Source organism: Hipposideros armiger, unplaced genomic scaffold (assembly GCF_001890085.2).
Source record: "Hipposideros armiger isolate ML-2016 unplaced genomic scaffold, ASM189008v1 scaffold_582, whole genome shotgun sequence".
NCBI lineage: Eukaryota > Metazoa > Chordata > Mammalia > Chiroptera > Hipposideridae > Hipposideros > Hipposideros armiger.
The window spans coordinates 743,434-761,823 of NW_017731932.1; the positions used below are offsets into that span (position 1 = coordinate 743,434).

The 18,390-nt window shown below is 50.1% G+C and overlaps 1 protein-coding gene across 1 annotated transcript; it reads left to right on the forward strand.

Annotated features, from left to right (window-relative positions):
- Positions 1-12,904: 12,904 nt before the first annotated feature.
- On the forward strand, positions 12,905-15,544 carry APLNR (apelin receptor). Its single transcript, XM_019624213.1, has one exon. The coding sequence runs from the start codon at positions 13,374-13,376 to the stop codon at positions 14,523-14,525; it is 1,152 nt and encodes a 383-aa protein (XP_019479758.1). The 5' UTR covers positions 12,905-13,373; the 3' UTR covers positions 14,526-15,544.
- Positions 15,545-18,390: the final 2,846 nt, after the last annotated feature.

Here is an 18,390-nt window from a genome sequence, read left to right on the forward strand (position 1 = left end):
GGACATTCTCATCTCTAGTCGTGTAGCTATGCCCCCAGTTAAAAAGTGGGGGGTTATGTTATGGCCTAGACTGGGTTCCCCTCACAGAAAAGTCTGAGGCAGGGGACTTATGCACTCTTATTTTATTAGGGATAAAATCCCAGGGAATAGGAGTAACTAACAAGGGGAATGATGCAAAGAGGGAGAGAGAACACGAGGATGCATATTATGAATTGCCCAATCTGCAGAAAACGACCTCAAGTTGTGTAAATCCTCTGTGGACCAGCCTTCTGGGAGGGGATGTAGGAAGAATGTCTCCACTGGCTTCCATCTCCCATTGGTCAAAAGTTTGTCCCCTGGAATGCTAGCTCTTTCGTTTTTCTACGGTTGCACGCAAGGACGCAAGGACGGGGCACCAGTGATATCAACAGGGAAGCCCTGGAGTGGGAAGTGAGTAGGCATGGCCTGGGCCAGAGGTGAGGAGCTGTCAGACTATATCTGCTCCAGGTCCATCAGAGCTTTTGCAAGGCTGCAACAAAAGGTAGATGAGCTGGCAAAGATCTCAAGTGGCCCATAAGAGGACTCTGATGCAGTCACTAAAGGGAGAAGGAGAAAATAGATACTGGGGTTCACTTACCACTTTCTGCCACACCTTGTTCCCATGAATGACACCTCTATTCATTTAGTTCCAGCAAGCAAGAAACCTAAGAGATAGCCTGCCATCTCCTTTTTCCTTGTACCTTTACTCAATCCAAAATATCTCTGAAATCTGTTCACTTCTCTCCATTTTGACCACCACACTCTTGATCAAAGTGCCTATCATCTCTCGTGGGGACTAATGTCTCCTAATTGAACCCTTGTCCTCCTCATATCCATTCTCCATACCCAGCCAGTGTGGCTTTTCTGTAACACCAACTGGATCTTGTCACCGTGCCCTGCTAATTAAAACCCTTTGACAGCTTTCCATGGCTTGGAAGATAAAGACGAAACTTCTCAAGATGGCCCACAAAGCTCTGTGTGGCCGGGCCCCTAGTCTCCTCTTGTAACACAGCCTCCATTGTCCTCTGTTCCAGCCTTACCTGGCCTCCTTTCGGCCTTGGCAGCTCCAGCCTGCCTCAGGATCTTTGCACGTCCTCTGCCCAATGTTTACTGTAATTGGTTGTTATCCTTTCCCCCTTCCTGCCTTCTCACTTAAAGCTTTCAGAGCAATTACCAATTTCTCAAGGAAGTCTTTCTTAATTTTCCTGACTAGGTCAAGCCCCTATTATATATGTATCCAGTCCTGGATTTCCCAGTAGGCAGACTAAGGATGTATTTTGTATGTCAGGTATGTGTGAAACAAGGTCACTCCTAATTTTTCATAATGTGCTATTTAATTTTTTTATATAAAATAATTTTAAAAAAGTCACCCTGAGAAAGACAAGATTTTTGGGGGATTTCATTACACTTATCTTTTTATTCTGTTTGTTTTTATGTTAAGTTGATTATGGAGGAGGTCATAGTCCTCTCAGTATTTAAAGCCTCTAAAAGTTCGACTCCAAAACTCTGGCTGTGGCTATAACTCTCTAGGTAACATTTTTACTAACAGTTGCAGCTTTACTTTTTATGTCACTAGTTAGTAGGTGTCATTTTTATGTCATTTGTATTATTCCCACAAGGCTCTAAGTCAGCGGTTCTCAACCTGTGGGTCGTGACCCCTTCGGGGGTCGAACGACCCTTTCACAGGGGTCGCCTAAGACCATTGGAAAACAAAAAGATACTTACATTACGATTCATAACAGTAGCAAAATTACAGTTATAGAGTAGCAATGAAACTAATTTTATGGTTGGGGGTCACCACAACATGAGGAACTGTATTAAGGGGTCGCGGCATTAGGAAGGTTGAGAACCGCTGCTCTAAGTCTTTCAAAGGCAGAGGCCTCGGTAGTGTTTTGACTCACCTTTGAGCTTAGCATAGGGTCTGCCACAGAGGAGAAATGCAACAAACATTCATTAAGTGAGTGGGTCACAGGAGCCTGGACTCCAGCCAAGCTTGGCCTCCCGATGAGCTCTGTCCTCGGTCCCCATACCTCTCTGTGCTGAAATTTACCTGTCTTATCAGAGTGGCTGGAGCCAAGAGAAATAGGAAAATGTATTTCCAGAGAGATAAAGAGGAAAAAAGAAAAAGCACACACACATGTTAGAAGATATACTTAGTTAAGTCTCTGTGTGGCCTTCAGGGGTCCAGGTCTAAGACTGGAATAGCTTGGAGGGGTTATGAATGAAGAATGTTTCGATATGTGCACTTCTTGCTTGGGCTCACTCAGCTGTGTGTCCACCTTTTTTTTCATGCTAGACGTAGTGGGTGTAGTGAGAGAGATTTAGGTACGAAGTTCATCCAGAGGAAAGGTTCAGATAAGAAATTGTCAATGAGTTTTACTTCAATGGTAGAGAAAATGACCAGAGGGGAGACTGGGATTGCTGTCATGAGAGCAACCACAAGGTGGCGCTGTGTGCCCAGCAATGAGATTCTTGCCTCCATGGACTCGACTATCACCTTTTTTCTTATCAATTGTCAGTTAATTTAAAAAAGATTCATTAGTCTCATTCTAGTCCATAATTTACTTTAATAAAACGGGCTTACATTTTCCCCTTTCATATGTAATCTTTACAGAGTGACATGTCTGAGGAAGAGACATGAATAATATTGACGGTGATTCAATGCCTCTTGGTTTTTTTTCTTGCATTACCCGAAGAGAAAGTGACAAGAACATTTCTTTTCCTATATCAGTGTCATAACACGATATTGGATAATTATAGTGCAATGTAACCACAAAACACTGAGCTGGGGGTAGAGGCCTAGTGTTTGATTTTCTAAGAGGCTGAGAAGCTGAGCCTGGTCCTAAAACCTGCTTAGCCTCAGATTCATCACCTTATTGGGCTATGGGCAAGTCCCCTTCGCAAAGGATTCTTAGAACAGCCCACAGCTGGAAGATTCTGGGGATAGGCATGGGATCCTAGAGGACAGAGAGGATGGGCTTACCCGAGACCCCTGGGGACTCAGCTTGTGGGTATGTCTGCCCCCCACACAAGGCCCAAAAGCCCGCGCTGGGAATCAAGCTCAGAAGGTCAAGGATGAATACCGGCTCATCTCCACCAGAGGTCAGCATGGTCCAGCGGTCAGAAGCACAGCTGACACCAGTCGGGGGTCCCAGGCTGCTTTGTGTTCCTGTCTGGCAAGGACGCCAGTCCAGTGCTTATCTCATCTCCCCAACCACCCCAGGGCCCCGAGCAGTCACAGTCACCTGCTTTGTGCCTTTTTGGCAAAGGTAGATTGCCGCCCGATACGTGCGGCACCCAAGAGGCACCAAGCTGTGGGCTCTCCCACTGGCTGTTATCAAAGCCTCAGCAGGTAGAGCAGGTACCTTTCGTCCCTCAAGAAACTAAGATAGAAAGTATCATTACAAAACATATGGTTTCAGAAATTGTTCAAGGGCATGAACTGTATAGCCCGGTGGTGAAAACTGCAGACCCCGGAAACAGCCATCCTAGGTTTGAATTCCACGTTCAATACTTAACACATCGAGGGATGGAGACAGATTTCTTAATGTCTTGGTGCCTCAATTTCTGCTTCTGTAAACTGAGAATATTATCATTTCCATTTATCCTACTCGACCCTCCCTAACCCTTAGGGTTATTGTGAGGATTAAATGGGATATTGTAATAGGCTAAGTTTTCTGAGCAGTTGCTCTGTGCCAGGCCAGACCTGTCTTTTCATCTAGTACCTCATAATTCTGACAACCGCTGTACGTAGTTACCCCCATTTTCTAGTCAGTGAAACCAAGGCTTGGACAGAGACAGGAGCAGAGCCAGGATTCGAAACCAGGCGGTTTGTCCTCCGAGTTGACTCTTTCAATGGTTGCAAAGCATGATGGTCTGGCAACTCATCCCTGAGCTATTGTAGCCCTGTGAGTTCCTGTGAGTCCTGGATGACGGCCCGAGGTGAACTGTTCTTCACTCAGCCTCAAGGTGCAGACAGGCTGTTTACAGCTGGGCCGATGCTGTCCTGCAGGAGAGAGAGGCTCTGCGTGGGAGACTCCTCTGACTTCCCGTTCTCTGAAAGACCGGTTGGTCTTATTTGGGCGCAGAAGCAGGGACTTGCGTTGGAAGAGTATATCCTGGCACTCAGGCTTCTGGAATTCAAGTCAAGCGTTCAAGTCCTCGCTCTGGTACTCGTAAGTCACGTGCTCCTGAGGCAGTGACGTAACTCTCTGAAGTGCGGTTTATTAATTTCTAAGTTGGGAACCATAACAGAAATGATCTTATGAAATTTTTTATGAACTTTTTTTTTTTCATGAAAATTACATTGGGGAGAGCATTTAAATGTGCTTATGCAGTGCCTGAGTAACTTCACCTCTCAGGGGTGATAAGCTTTGCTGATTACTAGGAGTTTGTGTCTAGCTCAGGGAGAAGGAAAATCACATCCTTCCTGGATTCTACCTCGTGACAAAAGAAATCTGAGTCCTTCCCTAAATGCAGGTCCGGACAACTGCATCTGTTTCCTAGCGAGCCTCCCCATTCCAGCTCCCCCTCAACGATGCCTCGGGGATGATTGTCGTAAGGCTTGGATCTGATCCTTTAGCTCAGCGCTGTCCAGTAGGAACAGAGTGGGAACTATACAGGTAATTAAAATTTTCCTAGTAGCCACACTGAAAAAAGTAAAAGAAACAGGTCAAGTTCATTTGAATATTTTGTTTACCCCAACATATCCAAAATATATTTTGACCTTCAATCAATATAAATATAATCAATATATTCAAATGAATAAATATAAATATAATCAATACCCAAAATACCTTTGGACATGTGATCAGTATGAAAAATGGCAAATGAGGTGTCTTACATCCTTTTTCTCGAACTCAGTCTCTGAAACCCAGTGTGCGTGTCACAGCTGCAGCTCATCTCCCTTCGTCCTGGGCCACATTGCAAGTGCTTCCGTAGCCCCGTGTGGGGAGTGGGTGACACAGTGGACACTGAAGGCCCAGCTCTTTTATGTCACTTGAATGGCAGCAAAATGGTGGTCGGCTTTTCCAGCCTCATCAAACTTTAGCCTCAAGACATTTCAAGTTTGTTCTCTTGCGTCCCTGCACCTTTGCCCCACGTTTCTGCCTGCGTGACACTTCCTCCGTGTTGGGAGCTTTACCTCTACTCTTGGTTGGTAGGTGAATCCTCCTACCAACCCCATAAGGTAGATGCTCAAGGACTCCCCCTGTACAAGTGAGAAAACCAAGGCTTGAGTTGACTGGGCTCCTCGCCGTGGTAACGTGACAGGTGAGCAGCGGCAGTGTGCTGTGGACCACTCGGCTCTACTGAAGGGATCACTGTTGAATGAGCAGTGATGCCCCTGGTTGGGAAGGGGATGGGCAGCCAGGTGCAGGAGTGAGTGTCTCGTGAACAGAGGTATTCAAGACACCCTTGGGAGGCCTTTAAACTGGGTGCAATAGAGGAGATTGCCACACTGGAGTGGGGCAGGGAGGCAGGTTGACAATGCTCTTTGCAGCCGTGAGGGTCTAGGCTGTGTTCCTGTTCCAGGGGAGGGTGTGCTCCAGGCATCCTGGGGAGGGGCGGTGTGTCTGCAGTGCCTGCGCTGGCCCCAGGGTGCAGGCCTTGATTTCCTCCTCTGGCTGCACGGCTGGCCTTCCCCAGGCTCCAGCAGCTGATTGTGCATCGGTCTTCTCCCCTGGAGGGCCCAGCCCCACATCCTCCCATTGTCAGCACTGATACAGTACCTCATTAATTTAGACTCACTGTAAATATTTTTGGAAACACCGTGTTGCTCTCTTGAAGACTGGTAGGGCTGGGTGTGAGTGGGGCCAGGGTCCCATCCGCTTCTTCCTGACCTCCTTCCGGCCTCTGCTCTGTTTCCTGTCCTAGCTGTCTCCTGCCCAAACCCCTCCTCTCGGCTAACAAAGGCCAGTGAGCTCCAAGGAGAGACGCTTCCCTTGGACTGATCTTTAGGGATGGGGACAGGGCGCTTGACCTGGTGGGGACACCTGGATGAATTCCCTTCCCTCCTTGAGCCTCGCTTTTCAGTAAAGTCAAGTTTGTGGAATAGATGAGTGGCTGCAACCTTTTCACCCTCAAAAGCCACTTGGCTTGCTTTCCTGTCCTCCCTCCCCCGCATCAATGAGTTGTCACGTTGGAAGGAGCCTGTTTATCTAGCCCACTCCATTTATTAAATAATAATTAACTCATCTGCTCAGTTTTTATTCATCAAAAGCATCCTGAGCAGCATGGAGTAAGCAGAGTCACCACATCGAGTTGTGAAAACCCAAGCTCGAAATCCAAGCTGGCACTTGACATTTGGAGCTGGTGATCTCATTAAGGGACTGGGGTGGGGGATGGGAATGTGCCATTTCCAAAAGGTTTTGTGAAATGCTGGTGCCGGCTCATGCTACCTCCTCTCCCCCCACGACTATCTTCTAGGGTCCCTGACCTCAGCTTGGAAGCCAGTGGCCTCAGGGAATTTTAGGAACCTTTCCTATTTGAAGTCATAGGAAACTAGCCACCATCCAGGTGGTGCTACAGGAAGCCCTGATTGCTTCTGAGATTGCAGAAATGCTGGTCCTACTGCCTGCAGCCAAATGGCCCTTATGTGTTTATTAGAGGCTAATTATGTATAGGGTGCTGTGCTAAGTAATAGGGGGGTGAGTAATGGGGGGTGAAGGGGTGAGGAGATAAGGAAAGGCTTGCTGACCCCCGTGGTTCACAGTCTAACAAACAACCCATTAGATGGGGCTTGGTACCATGGTGGGAAAAATGGATTCTGATCTGATTCTGACCATCACTGACCTGCTCCCTGGAGAGAGTCATTTTGCCTCCCCTTTTGGACCATTTTAGCAAGAAATCCAACTTTCCAACCACTTCTGGGAGCCAGGACCACAACTCCCAGAATCACAGAAATCTAGCCTTGGCTGGTTCAATGTCCTCATGTACAGATAGGGAAACTGAGGCTCAGAGATGGGGAGGAGCCTTGTCTAGAGTGATAGCAAAACTAGAATGTCAGCGACTCCCATAAGGCCCTTCGCCCCTCCGGTGGTCCACCTCATCTGCAAGCACTCCCTTTCCATTGATTCTCTGTGTCTTTGTCCATTTTAACGTCCTTTGTAGTGTCTGTCACTATCTGAGTTCACTCGACTTACTATTTCATCTTTTCTCCAACCCCAGAATGTATGTGCAGGTCAGAGATGCATCTGAATTGTTCACACAGTTCAGTGCATGCCCAGTGCCTCCCATAGAGACTGGCCCATAGTAGCTGCTCAATAAATATTCGCCGAGTGAACAAATTTGTAGCCAAGATGGAATTGGAACTCATACTTCCTGGCTCTCAGGCTACCAGGTTTCCTGCATTTGCTGTCTCCAGAGCCCAAGAGGTCTAGGAGTTTGGAGGATGGCCTGGGAGTTTAAAGTAGTACCAAATGGCCAAGGATGACGGAGCTACTTGGGAGGGAGGGGTAGGCAGCTGGCCATTTGTTTTTGGTCAGATAAGCTGCTAAAGTAGGACTTGTGAGCGTGTGAGTGTGTAAGGCTGGGGTGGGGCAGGGAGGGTTGTGTGTCTGGAGAAAGGGAAGTGGGATTCCAGGGTGGGCTGGGCACCCTGCCTGTTCCCCTGTCCTCTCCTCACTTACCCCTCAGAAAACACCACCAGCTGTTAGGGACGCAGCTGCTGCTGCCTCTTGGGAAGCAAGAAAATGGCCTTGTTGCTCTGGTTCAAAGCAGACCTGTGAAGTGAGGGGCCTGGAGCGGGGAGCTGGGCGGGAGGAGATGAGAAGTCAGCAAGGGGCAGAGAAAGGCAGGCTGACTCCCACTTTGATGTCCTCCACCCGGAGCTTGAGGCAAAGCCTGGGCGAGGTTTCTGTTTTCCCCTCATGCCAGACCCTTAGAGAGATCCAATTAACCACCCTTTCCTGTCCTCTAGGAGGATGTTTATCCAGGTCCCTGACCCCAGCACACACTCACTACTGCACACAGTGCATGCGCCGCCCCCACCCCCCCAACACACACAAAAGTCCCGTCTGCTCCAAGCCACCCTGGGGCACACACAAACGGGGCATGCAAGTGCATACAGCCACACAGCCACACAGCCACACGCACAAAGCCAAGCCTATCTCTGCTTTCTGGGTGAGGACCCAACCTGGGGTGTGGTGTGGGTGGGGGAGGGCTACTGACTCACAGACTCCAGAGGTCCCCCACCAGTCTGGGCTGTCCCCAAAGCCCCTGTGGCAGGTCTGGGGCCCTGTCCTGCCAGGAGCTGTTCATCTCAGGCTCATCACAATACCCTCAGAAATCACCCAGGAGAGAGAGAAGTCCCCCAGGAATCCGGCTTGGCCTCTGCAGGCCAGGCCAGCCCAGGAGGCACTGGCTGACAGTCCTGCCCTAGCTGCTGGCTTGCCAGATGGCTCAGGGTAGATTATTCTGGATCAATTTTTAGCAAAAAGTTGCCCTTGTTAATGCAGGGGAGCAGCCCTGGGGTGAAGACCAGCCTTTCACATCCTTTTCCTGAGTGCCTCCTATGGCTTTTAATTCAATAGGCATTTACCAGGTGCCAAGCTGAAGGGGCACAGAAGTGAAAAGCAGGCTCTGCCCAGGTATCTCTGTCTGGGGAGGGCTAACTTCTGGGCCCTGGGGGCACATACTGTCCGCCTCCAGCTACGGGTCCTATTTGTCTTCTGTGTTGGATGGACAGGGACCTTGGGTGTTAGGCTGGGTGAGGAGTGAGGCTGGCTGATTTCAGTCTGCCGTTGCTGGGGGACACTCAGGCCATCTGGTTCCAGCAGGCTCTTGGCTGGAGGCAAGATCTTATCTACACTCTATCTCCTCTGGCCCCCACCAGGGGCCCCTCCCAGCCTTGGCCCCCACCCCCACCCCCATTCCTTCTCATTTCGGCCAGTCTGGTTCCTTTGGTGAGATTAACGGTTCTTACCCACTGGGAGGCAGAGAGCCTGAGGCTGGAGGATTAAGGAGACGCAGTATATCCTCTCCCACGGGGTCTCTATCTGGCTCAGGATCCAAGTGGGAACAGATGAAGGAAGGGACCTGATTCTGGGGACACTCTGAGCTTACTTGCTCCTTGCACGTCTATGCTTCTAGCTGCAAAGGACAGGGGTACCTAAATCTTTTTTTGGAGCAGCAGAGAAGATCAGGATTCACTGGGGGGGTCTCGAACTTGCCCTCTATCCTGGAATGTCCTGAGCAGTTATTTTTTATTCATTACAGGGACATCAATTGTGAGCTGACCTGAGCCAAACAGGTCTCTGCTCAACTCTAAGGTCCCTTTTGATCAGTCCAGGTTGAAGAAGTCTGACGCGGTTGAAGTCTGGCATCCACCACTCAAGCTTGCTGTCAGGTTGTAAGTCGTTTTAAGCCATCCTGGCACCTGCATAGGCTTCTATTAGACAAACGTGCAAGAGCAAGCAAGGCCTCAGGCAGCTCCTACCTACCCTGTGTGCTGTGAGATCCATGAAGCTCCGGCTCTGGGTGTCCCAACTGGCATTTTGCAGACTGCCAAGATTCCAGAGGCTGAGCTGGCATCAGGCAACCAATAATCATCTTTGGGAATGGCAGGGAACAGGACCGTTTCTGGGTCAAGCCATGGTGCTGAAACTGGAGGCCAGATGAGTCCGGGGCTCGTGCTGCCTGTACCGCTCAGCCAATAGACCGACACAGGAGTTGGGTCATAAAAGAAGCGTTTGTTATTAGAGCACTGGTGGTCTAAGAAGGCAGCGGGGTTAACACCTCCAAAAACTGCCTTACCATTCTCAGACCAGCTTGGGGTATTTAAGGGAAAATCTGGGCGTTCCTTCAGAGGCTATGCAATGGTTCTGGGGTCTGCAGCCTTCCCTCGGGTGATGTGACTCTCCAACGCGGTCATCAGCCCAGGAGCAGTGATGACAGTAGCCTGGAAAGAACGCTAGGCCATAGAGATTGTGATCATAACCAAGGTGTATTGTGATCAGTAAGCAAGCAAGCACAAGTTTCAGGGTAACTATCTAAAGCAGGGAACTGGGACGGGGGATATTCCAAACTCAGGAACTGGAAAGGGGGACATTCCAACCTTAAACTGCAGGGAGGGGGTTGATCAGTTGTTAAACTCTAGGACAGGGACACGCGAGGCAGGGGGTCCCACCCGGCCCTGTTTCAGTGCCAACCCTAAGGGTACTGTACAGACTGTTGTTGTCTGGCAGGGTTCTTATACCCTGTTCAATCAACAGTAGGGCGTCTCTCTGGAATACTTTAATCAATCCATTTTTAATTTCACCCCAAAGAGCTTATTTCAAAGTAAATTACAGGCATCCTAGCACCATCCTACATCTCTTTCTTTTAAATGTATTGGGGTGACAATGATTAGTAAAATGACAGAGGTTTCACATGTACATTTCTATAATACATCATCTATACATCACATTGTGTGTTCACCACCCAGAGTCAGTTCTCCTTCCATCACCATATATTTGACCCCCTTTACCCTCTTTTACCATCCCCCCTCCCCTTTTACCCTTTGGTAACTACTAAACTGTTGTCTGTGTCTGTGAGTTTTTGTTTATTTCTTTGTTTGTCTTGTTCTTTTGTTGCTTTCAGTTTTACATCCCACATCTGAGTGAAGTCATATGGTTCTCGACTTTTTCTGTCTGACTTATTTCGCTGAGCATAATCATCTCGAGCTCCATCTGTGTTGTCACAAATGGCAGCATTTCATCTTTTCTGATGGCAGAGGAGTAGCCCATTGTGTACAGATACACCGCTTCTTCTTAATCCAATCATCTATTGAAGGACATTTTGGTTGTTTCCATGTCTTGGCCACCCTAAATAATGCTGCAATTGACAAAGAAAGAATTCTCAAGGCAGCCAGAGGGTAAAAAAATGCAGTAACCTATAAGGAAATGCCCATTAGACTATCATCAGCCTTCTCAGCAGAAACTACTCTGGCTCCTCTTCAGATCATATAAATCTCTCATCCTACATTTCTATAATGCTCAACGGATGACCAACGCCCTAATCTAAAAAGGGTTGGAGGTTTTTTTTTCCCTTTGGGAACACGGTGGTTGAGCCCATGGACCCAAGACAGCCTTGGTTCAAATTCCGAGTCTCACAATTACTGGCTGGGTGACCTTGGCCAAGTTATTTCCCCGCCCTCAGCTTCCTCATCTGTAAATTGAGATTAATGAGAGCACTTACTTCCTAAAGTTGTTTTGCCAATTAAAGGAAATAAATACAGATAAAATATAAAATGTTTAAGAGAATGCCTAGCACGTAGTAACTGCTCCATATCTAATCCCCAGGTGAAACACCAATGTTCTCATTCACACACGGCCTTTAGGTGAAGGCCATCGCAGACCCGTGGACCTGTCTCGTCTTTCTCTCCAGCCCCCTCTCCTGTAGCTCTTCCATTGCACCCTCAGGCTTTGACCGTGCTTCTTTTCATTTCTCTATCTTTGCATTTTATATTTCTTCCTCCTGGCCTATCCTTCCCTGTTTCCCTCCCACTTTATATTCCTGGCAAGCCCCTGTTCAAAGGGCACCAAATAGGGGCCCGAGGACATGTTTTCCTTGCACTGCCCTATCTTTTAAAAAATGGAATTAATATCCCACATTTATAAATCTGGAAAATTCTCATAAAAATCCAAAATTTGAAGTTATGTTAAGAAAACCAAAAGGCGTGGAAATGCTGGCAATCAGAGATGGGAGCTGAGGAGACCTCCTTTTGATGGAGTGTGTTTGCTCTTGTTTGCTGCAGTCTCCACCACTCCTTATTGTCTCAAACTGGCTGTTTTACCCATTTACATTCTTAGCCTGGTCTCTGTGGGTATTTGAGTTTGGAGGTCCCTGCTTAATGACCTCTGCAGGAGATTTTCTGACCAAGCCTCCCTTGAGGCAATGGATTCTAGTTTTGTAAACTCTTGGCTTTGGATGTAGGCAAGACCCGTCTCCTGATTTTGCTCCATCTCACCCCTGCCCAACTTTAGATGGCCTCCTCCATTCTTGGTGGTGAATATTTTTATCTTATCTTGTGCATCCCTCCCTCCTTCCTGCCCAGAGTTTCTGGAGTGGGGGGGAAAACAGAGCAATGTGAGTTTCCATGAGATTGTGCCCATGACGTAGACTCAGTGACTGCCCCTTTCTCTGCCTCCTCCTGTAGTTGTCACTTTCTGTCCCCATATGGCTTTATAGAAACCTCCTGGTCCATGAAGGGAAGTAAGAACCTGAGGACTGAAATGTATCCATGTTCTCACTGCATATAGTAATTCATACACTCATTCCTCTATATATGGACTCCTCTTTTCATTCTCTCCCTTACTCGTCCATCCCTTATTCACTCAACAACCATTTAGTGATCACCTACTACATGTTAAGCACTGTGTTAGGTGCTTGGAGAAGAAGAAAAGCAAACAACGAAACTAGAACAAAATTCATCCTGTAACCTTGGGCCTCAGTTTCCCCACAGACTTAATGACTCTATTAGAGATCCTTTTGTCTGGGGTTTCTTGCATCCTGTGACTCTGTCCTGACTTTCTAAAACTTTCTATGCCATCTGCAAACTTCTATCTGCCAACAGCTTATGAATTCTAGAGAAAGCTCCCTATAACTGTGTCTGTAAAACGTAAACAAAACGTAAACGTTTCCAGAGGGAGGGTCAAAGCCCAGGGGTAAAGCAGCATGACATGAGCAGAGGAGTAACCGTGCAGTCTGGGAGGGAAGGAGGGGAGGATGGGACAGACCCAAGGGGCCAGACAGGCCTGCCAGGAGGGCTGGCCAGATGCTCAGACCATCCTGCGAAATCTCACACTCTCCTTGCCCCCTGCCCGCCCTGGCTCCAGTGCAGGCTGGATTTCAGTCTGCATAATTTGCCCCATTTAGAGGGAATGGGAGGAGGTGAGAACAGGAGGGTGGCCGAGAACTGAGGAGGGGGCACTCCACAGGCCAGAGGAAACCAGAGGGATAGAGGCGGAGCCAGCAGGAGAGCCGGGCCAAGGCACAGATAACGTTCTGCCATTTGCCCAGTGACTTGAAGGAAAAAAGAAAAGTGGGTTGTAACCGAAATATCTTAAGACTCACAAGTGAGGGGTTGGTCTGTAGGTGGGAGGAGGGAGTGACAAGCCAAGGAGGAGACAGAGACTCAGGAGGGCTCAGGAAGTGTCTTAGCTGAGGCTGGGACAAGGCAGGAGAGGGTGGAGGGAAGTCTGCAGGCGCAGGCAACCTCCTCCTGCTGCTGGGAAGGGCTCTGGACACCTTCGGCCCTTTTGCACCCGCCTTCCAAGGCTCAAGCCAGAAGCTCTGGGCGCTTGCCGAGTTGGTGACACAGCCACTGAGCTGGTTGTCCCGGGGATCCCCTGCCCGTCTTCTCTCTGCCCCCCAGCATGGAGGAAGGTGGCGATTTCGACAATGATTATGGGGCAGACAACCAGTCTGAGTGTGAGTACACGGACTGGAAGTCCTCGGGGGCCCTCATCCCGGCCATCTACATGCTGGTCTTCCTCCTGGGCACCACGGGCAACGGCCTGGTGCTCTGGACCGTGTTTCGGACCAGCCGGGAGAAGAGGCGGTCCGCTGACATCTTCATCTCCAGCCTGGCGGTGGCTGACCTGACTTTCGTGGTGACCCTGCCGCTGTGGGCCACTTACACGTACCGGGACTACGACTGGCCCTTCGGTTCCTTCGCCTGCAAGCTCAGCAGCTATGTCATCTTTGTCAACATGTATGCCAGCGTCTTCTGCCTCACCGGCCTCAGCTTCGACCGCTACCTGGCCATCGTGAGGCCAGTGGCTAACGCTCGGCTGAGGCTGCGGGTCAGCGGGGCTGTGGCCACGGCGGTCCTGTGGGTGCTGGCCGCCCTCCTGGCCGTGCCAGTCATGGTGTTCCGTGCCACCGCGGTGGTGCCCAACCTGGAGAACATCACCAAGGTGCAGTGCTACATGGACTACTCCATGGTGGCCACCGCCAGCTCGGAGTGGGCCTGGGAGGTGGGCCTAGGGGTCTCGTCCACGGCCCTGGGCTTCGTGGTGCCCTTCACCATCATGCTGACCTGTTACTTCTTCATCGCGCAAACCATCGCCGGCCACTTCCGGAAGGAGCGCATCGAGGGCCTGCGCAAGCGGCGCCGGCTGCTGAGCATCATCGTGGTGCTGGTGGTGACCTTCGCCCTGTGCTGGATGCCCTACCACCTGGTGAAGACGCTCTACATGCTGGGCAGCCTGCTGCACTGGCCCTGCGGCTTCGACCTCTTCCTCATGAACGTCTTCCCCTACTGCACCTGCATCAGCTACATCAACAGCTGCCTCAATCCCTTCCTCTACGCCTTCTTCGACCCGCGCTTCCGCCAGGCATGCACCTCCGTGCTCTGCTGGGGTCAGAGCAGGTGCGGGGGCGCCTCCCACAGCAGCAGCGCGGAGAAGTCCGCCAGCTACTCCTCAGGGCACAGCCAGGGGCCCGGCCCCAACTCCGGGAAGGGCGGAGAGCAGACGCAGGAGAAATCCATCCCCTACAGCCAAGAGACCCTTGTGGTTGACTAGGGCTGGCATCCGAGGGTGGCCTGGCGCCCGGTGTCCTGTGCCCTGCCCCGGCCCTCGCCCTCGCTCTCTCTCTGTGAAAGTCAGGTCGCGTGAGGGCACCTTGTCTCTTGCACTTGACTTCTTTCCCCGTCCCCTGCCTCCCGCCTCCCTCTTGTCCTCGTTTCTCCTTTAGTTTTGGTCAGAGGTTTTGTGGAAGGAGTTTGAGCCCTGCGGACCCGTGCTCAGCCGCTCAATATCGGTGGGGTCGACTTTGCACAAGTCTCTTAACGTCTCAGTTTCTCCATTTGTGTAACATGGGGGAAGCCGCATCTACCACAAAATGATGTGCGTGTCTGGCTCAATAAAAATTCGCTTCCCCCCACCCCCGTTTTCTTGGATCTCCAGCTCTTTTTTCTCCTTTCTTTTTACTTTTCTCTTCCCTCTTCCTCCCTCTGTTTTCCCCTCTGTCTCTGCAATTTTTACTCTGAATCCTTACCTCTGGTTCCCACCCTCTCTTCCATAGCTTGTCCCCCGCCCTCAATCCCTTCTTCCTCCGCTTTTTACGTCCTTGTTCTGAAGGGCTCCTAAGGGTTAAGAATCCTGACGCTTGTAAACACTGTTCCAGTTCAAGCTCTTTATCCTGTTCCCTGGGAAAGCCAAAGGAATGGGCTGGGGCGGGGGTGGGCTGGGTGTCAGCAAAGAGCTAGCGCTGCAGTCTGCAGACGGAGCTCCAGAACTTTCCCCCAAACTGGATGGATGCTCTGGGATGTCTGGCACTGGGGGGTAGAGCGATTCCAGAAGGGGCCTCCCTTCCCGCAGCCCCTCCGCAATGCCAACGAGATGTGCTTTCTGCAGATGTCCTCAGACCCTTTCATTCATCCTCTATTCTCTGTGGTAACTGGGAGGCAGTGGGGCTGACGAGGCAACGGGCTCCTTGGTTTCATTATGTGAATCTCCGGGGAGTTGGGAGAAAGAGGGGCATCTGCATTTATTTTACGTGCTGCTTGGCGCGCCCCGCCCGCCCCCAAAGCTGAGCTGTAGGTCTCTCCCAGTCCCCGACCCTCCCCACCCCGTCACTCCCAGGAGGTTTTTCTCGGGCACTGGGGCTACTCAGTGCCAAGAATCACTTTGGCTGCTGTGTAGATGCTTGCCGTGTGTGTGTGTGTGTGTGTGTGTGTGTGTGTGTGTGTGTGTGTGCGCGCGCGCGCGCGTAAGCCTGATGAGCAAAGCATGACGAGTAGTGTGGCTGTGTCACTTGTCTCTTGGATGAACAACCCCCTTCCTCTCCACCACATCGCCATTCTTCACACAGTATCCTTGAGGGAAGAATGGACATATTGAGGCAATATAGAATAAAAATGTGCCCACCCCCCACTGGATTTGGGGGCTCAGACGGCTGGTCCGTGCTTTAAGAGAGAAGTCTGTGTGTTCGTTCCGGGCTCCCTGTAGGGAGAGTACTCCCCAGAGCAGCTGGTGCCCACGGCTTGGGGGTGTCCTGCGTGTTGGGTCCCCGTGCCTTCCCTAGTTCCGTGAGGGAAACAGGAGGCTGGTGAAGAGCTTCCCTCCGTCCCTTTCCCACGCCTTTCCACCTTGCTTTGAGTTTATGGGTGTTTCTTTCATCAGGCTCCCTTGTCCAGGGTCTGTGACCCTCTTCCTAAGGGGGCACCTGCTTGCCATGGGGTGAAGTGCACTGGTGGGGTTTTTCTCACCTCACCATCTGTATCAGGCCCTTTGGCTTCTCCTGCTGGGTTGAGGGGCTGGGAACAGTGAGTGGAGCAGCCCTGGCAGGGCTGATGGCACAACATCTACACCACCAGAGAGACCTTGAGGGCGAAATTGATGGTGGGGCTTTTGTGAGCGGGGGACAGGGTGAGTACATTCTGGGTTTTGTTCTTGGAGGACTCTGGATGTGGAGGACAAGACATGAGCCATGGAGACAGGAAGAGTCTAGCTTGGTGTAAATGGACATCATGGCCATCACTGGGATGGAACCTACTCTGGGAGCAGGGGGTGGAGGAGAAGGGAAGGTTAGTCTTCCCAACACAGGCCAGAATCTTCCACAGACTCACTTTCTTGGCCCAGGGCTGTCCTCAAAGCATTCAGTCAAGACTGGAAGAAATTTCTAAAGGGAAGAGGGTACTCCTTTGAGGTCCTCCTGGGTGGCCTGTAGAGACCTCCTGCCTGGAAATCATCAGTGGTCCTAGACAGAGGGTGGAGGAGGCCGCCTGCTGTGACGCTCTCTCATCCTTAACCCACCCCTTCTTTGGAATGTCTGTGCTATTTTCTGACACTGTTGGTCACTGTTGTTCATCAAATAAATCTGTTTTGTGTAACTATTGTGTTCAAATCCTCTTCTCACACAAGTGTCTTGGGATGAGGAAAAGACCACCGATTTACAACTGTTACCATGGGGGGTGGGGTGAGCATGGTTGAGAGCGGACAAGAGGGAAAGTGGGAGTGAAAAGGACTAAAGTGGGAAACTGGAAAGGATGTGGGGGAGGCGACAAGAAGATGGAGAAAATGGACACCAGGGAAGGGAAAGGATGGAGGGTGAGATCAGGGGAAGGCAAAGGAAATGAAGGGCCAGGGAAGCAACTAAGTTTTTCTGCTCTGAGAAGCTGTGGAACACATGGGCACACATTTTGGAGGCCGGAGCACAGGTCTCGGGGAAAATACTAACATCTCTTTCAATGGAGGTAGACCTATCATTCATCCATTCACTCATCTATTCATTTATGATCCCCTATTATTCATTCATTCATTCAGTATCACGTGAGCATCCATTCAATTTAGACTAGAAGTTCCAATGCTTGTTCTCCAATCAGAGTCACTCTGGAGGCTTAAAAAAATACCCATCCTTAGTGTCACCCAGACCAATGAATCAGATGGATGGATTCACCCTAGGTGTTCACAATTACTAAAAGTTCATCAGATGATTTTTCTGGGGAGGGCAGGTTTGGAGATGTCTCTATCTAGATAGATCCTACCCAAATGAAAGTGGGCACCAAAGAATGGAGAGTCAGAGGCAGAGGAAGCCAGGCTCTGGATGGTCACGGATTTTGGTAAGGAAGGCGCTGGAATGATCCTTAAGGGGAAATACTCAGTTCAGGGGTGTTCACCATCCTCCATGAAGACACCTGAGTACTAATAATGTTGGAAGATGACACAAAAGCAATCACTATCGTAGAATGGCTAGTAATGACAGAGCTCGCATTGACTGCGTTTTACCACTGTGCTAGCATTTTCCAAGCATTATCTCATTTAATCCTTGCAATCAATCCTCTGAGTGGGGCATTTTCACCTCATTTTGCTAATAAGGAAGCTGAGGCTCAGAGAGGTTAGACACCTTGACCAAGGTCACACAGCTAGTACATGGAAGAGCCGGTCTAGAACCAGCCAAGTCCAATCCCAAAGCCCATGCTCTTGAGTACTGTTCCTCTCAAAGTACAAATGAGGCAGTTCAGGTGGTTGGGAAAGAAAGTGAGATGTTATCTGTGAGGCACCTGGCACACGTGGAGAGTGCTTCATGAATGGGTGGGGGTGGGGCAGGGTTGAAGAGGAATGTTGGAAAATGCAAGTGCGCAGGAGAGAGAGAGAGAGAGAGAGAGAGAGAGAGAGAGAGAGAGAGAGAGAGAGAGAGAGAGAGAGAGAGAGAGGAAGGAGTGAAACAGACAGAGATGGCAAAAAAAGAGAGACAGGGACAGAGAGACAGAGTGAGAAGAGAGAGAAATAAAGACAGAGAGAGTGAGGAGGTTGGTGGCAAGAACTTGCGAGGCAGGGAAGAGCTGCAAGCTGGTATCAGTGCTTGTTTTCAGGCTTCTGAAACACACCAGGGAAAACCCTGTAGGAATTTACAACTGTAACAACAAACTATTCGAGCTATTTT

What these genes read in the sequence shown, in the direction of transcription:
- APLNR (XM_019624213.1), top strand. Translation starts at nt 13,374, where the DNA reads ATGGAGGAAGGTGGCGATTTCGACAATGATTATGGGGCAGACAACCAG.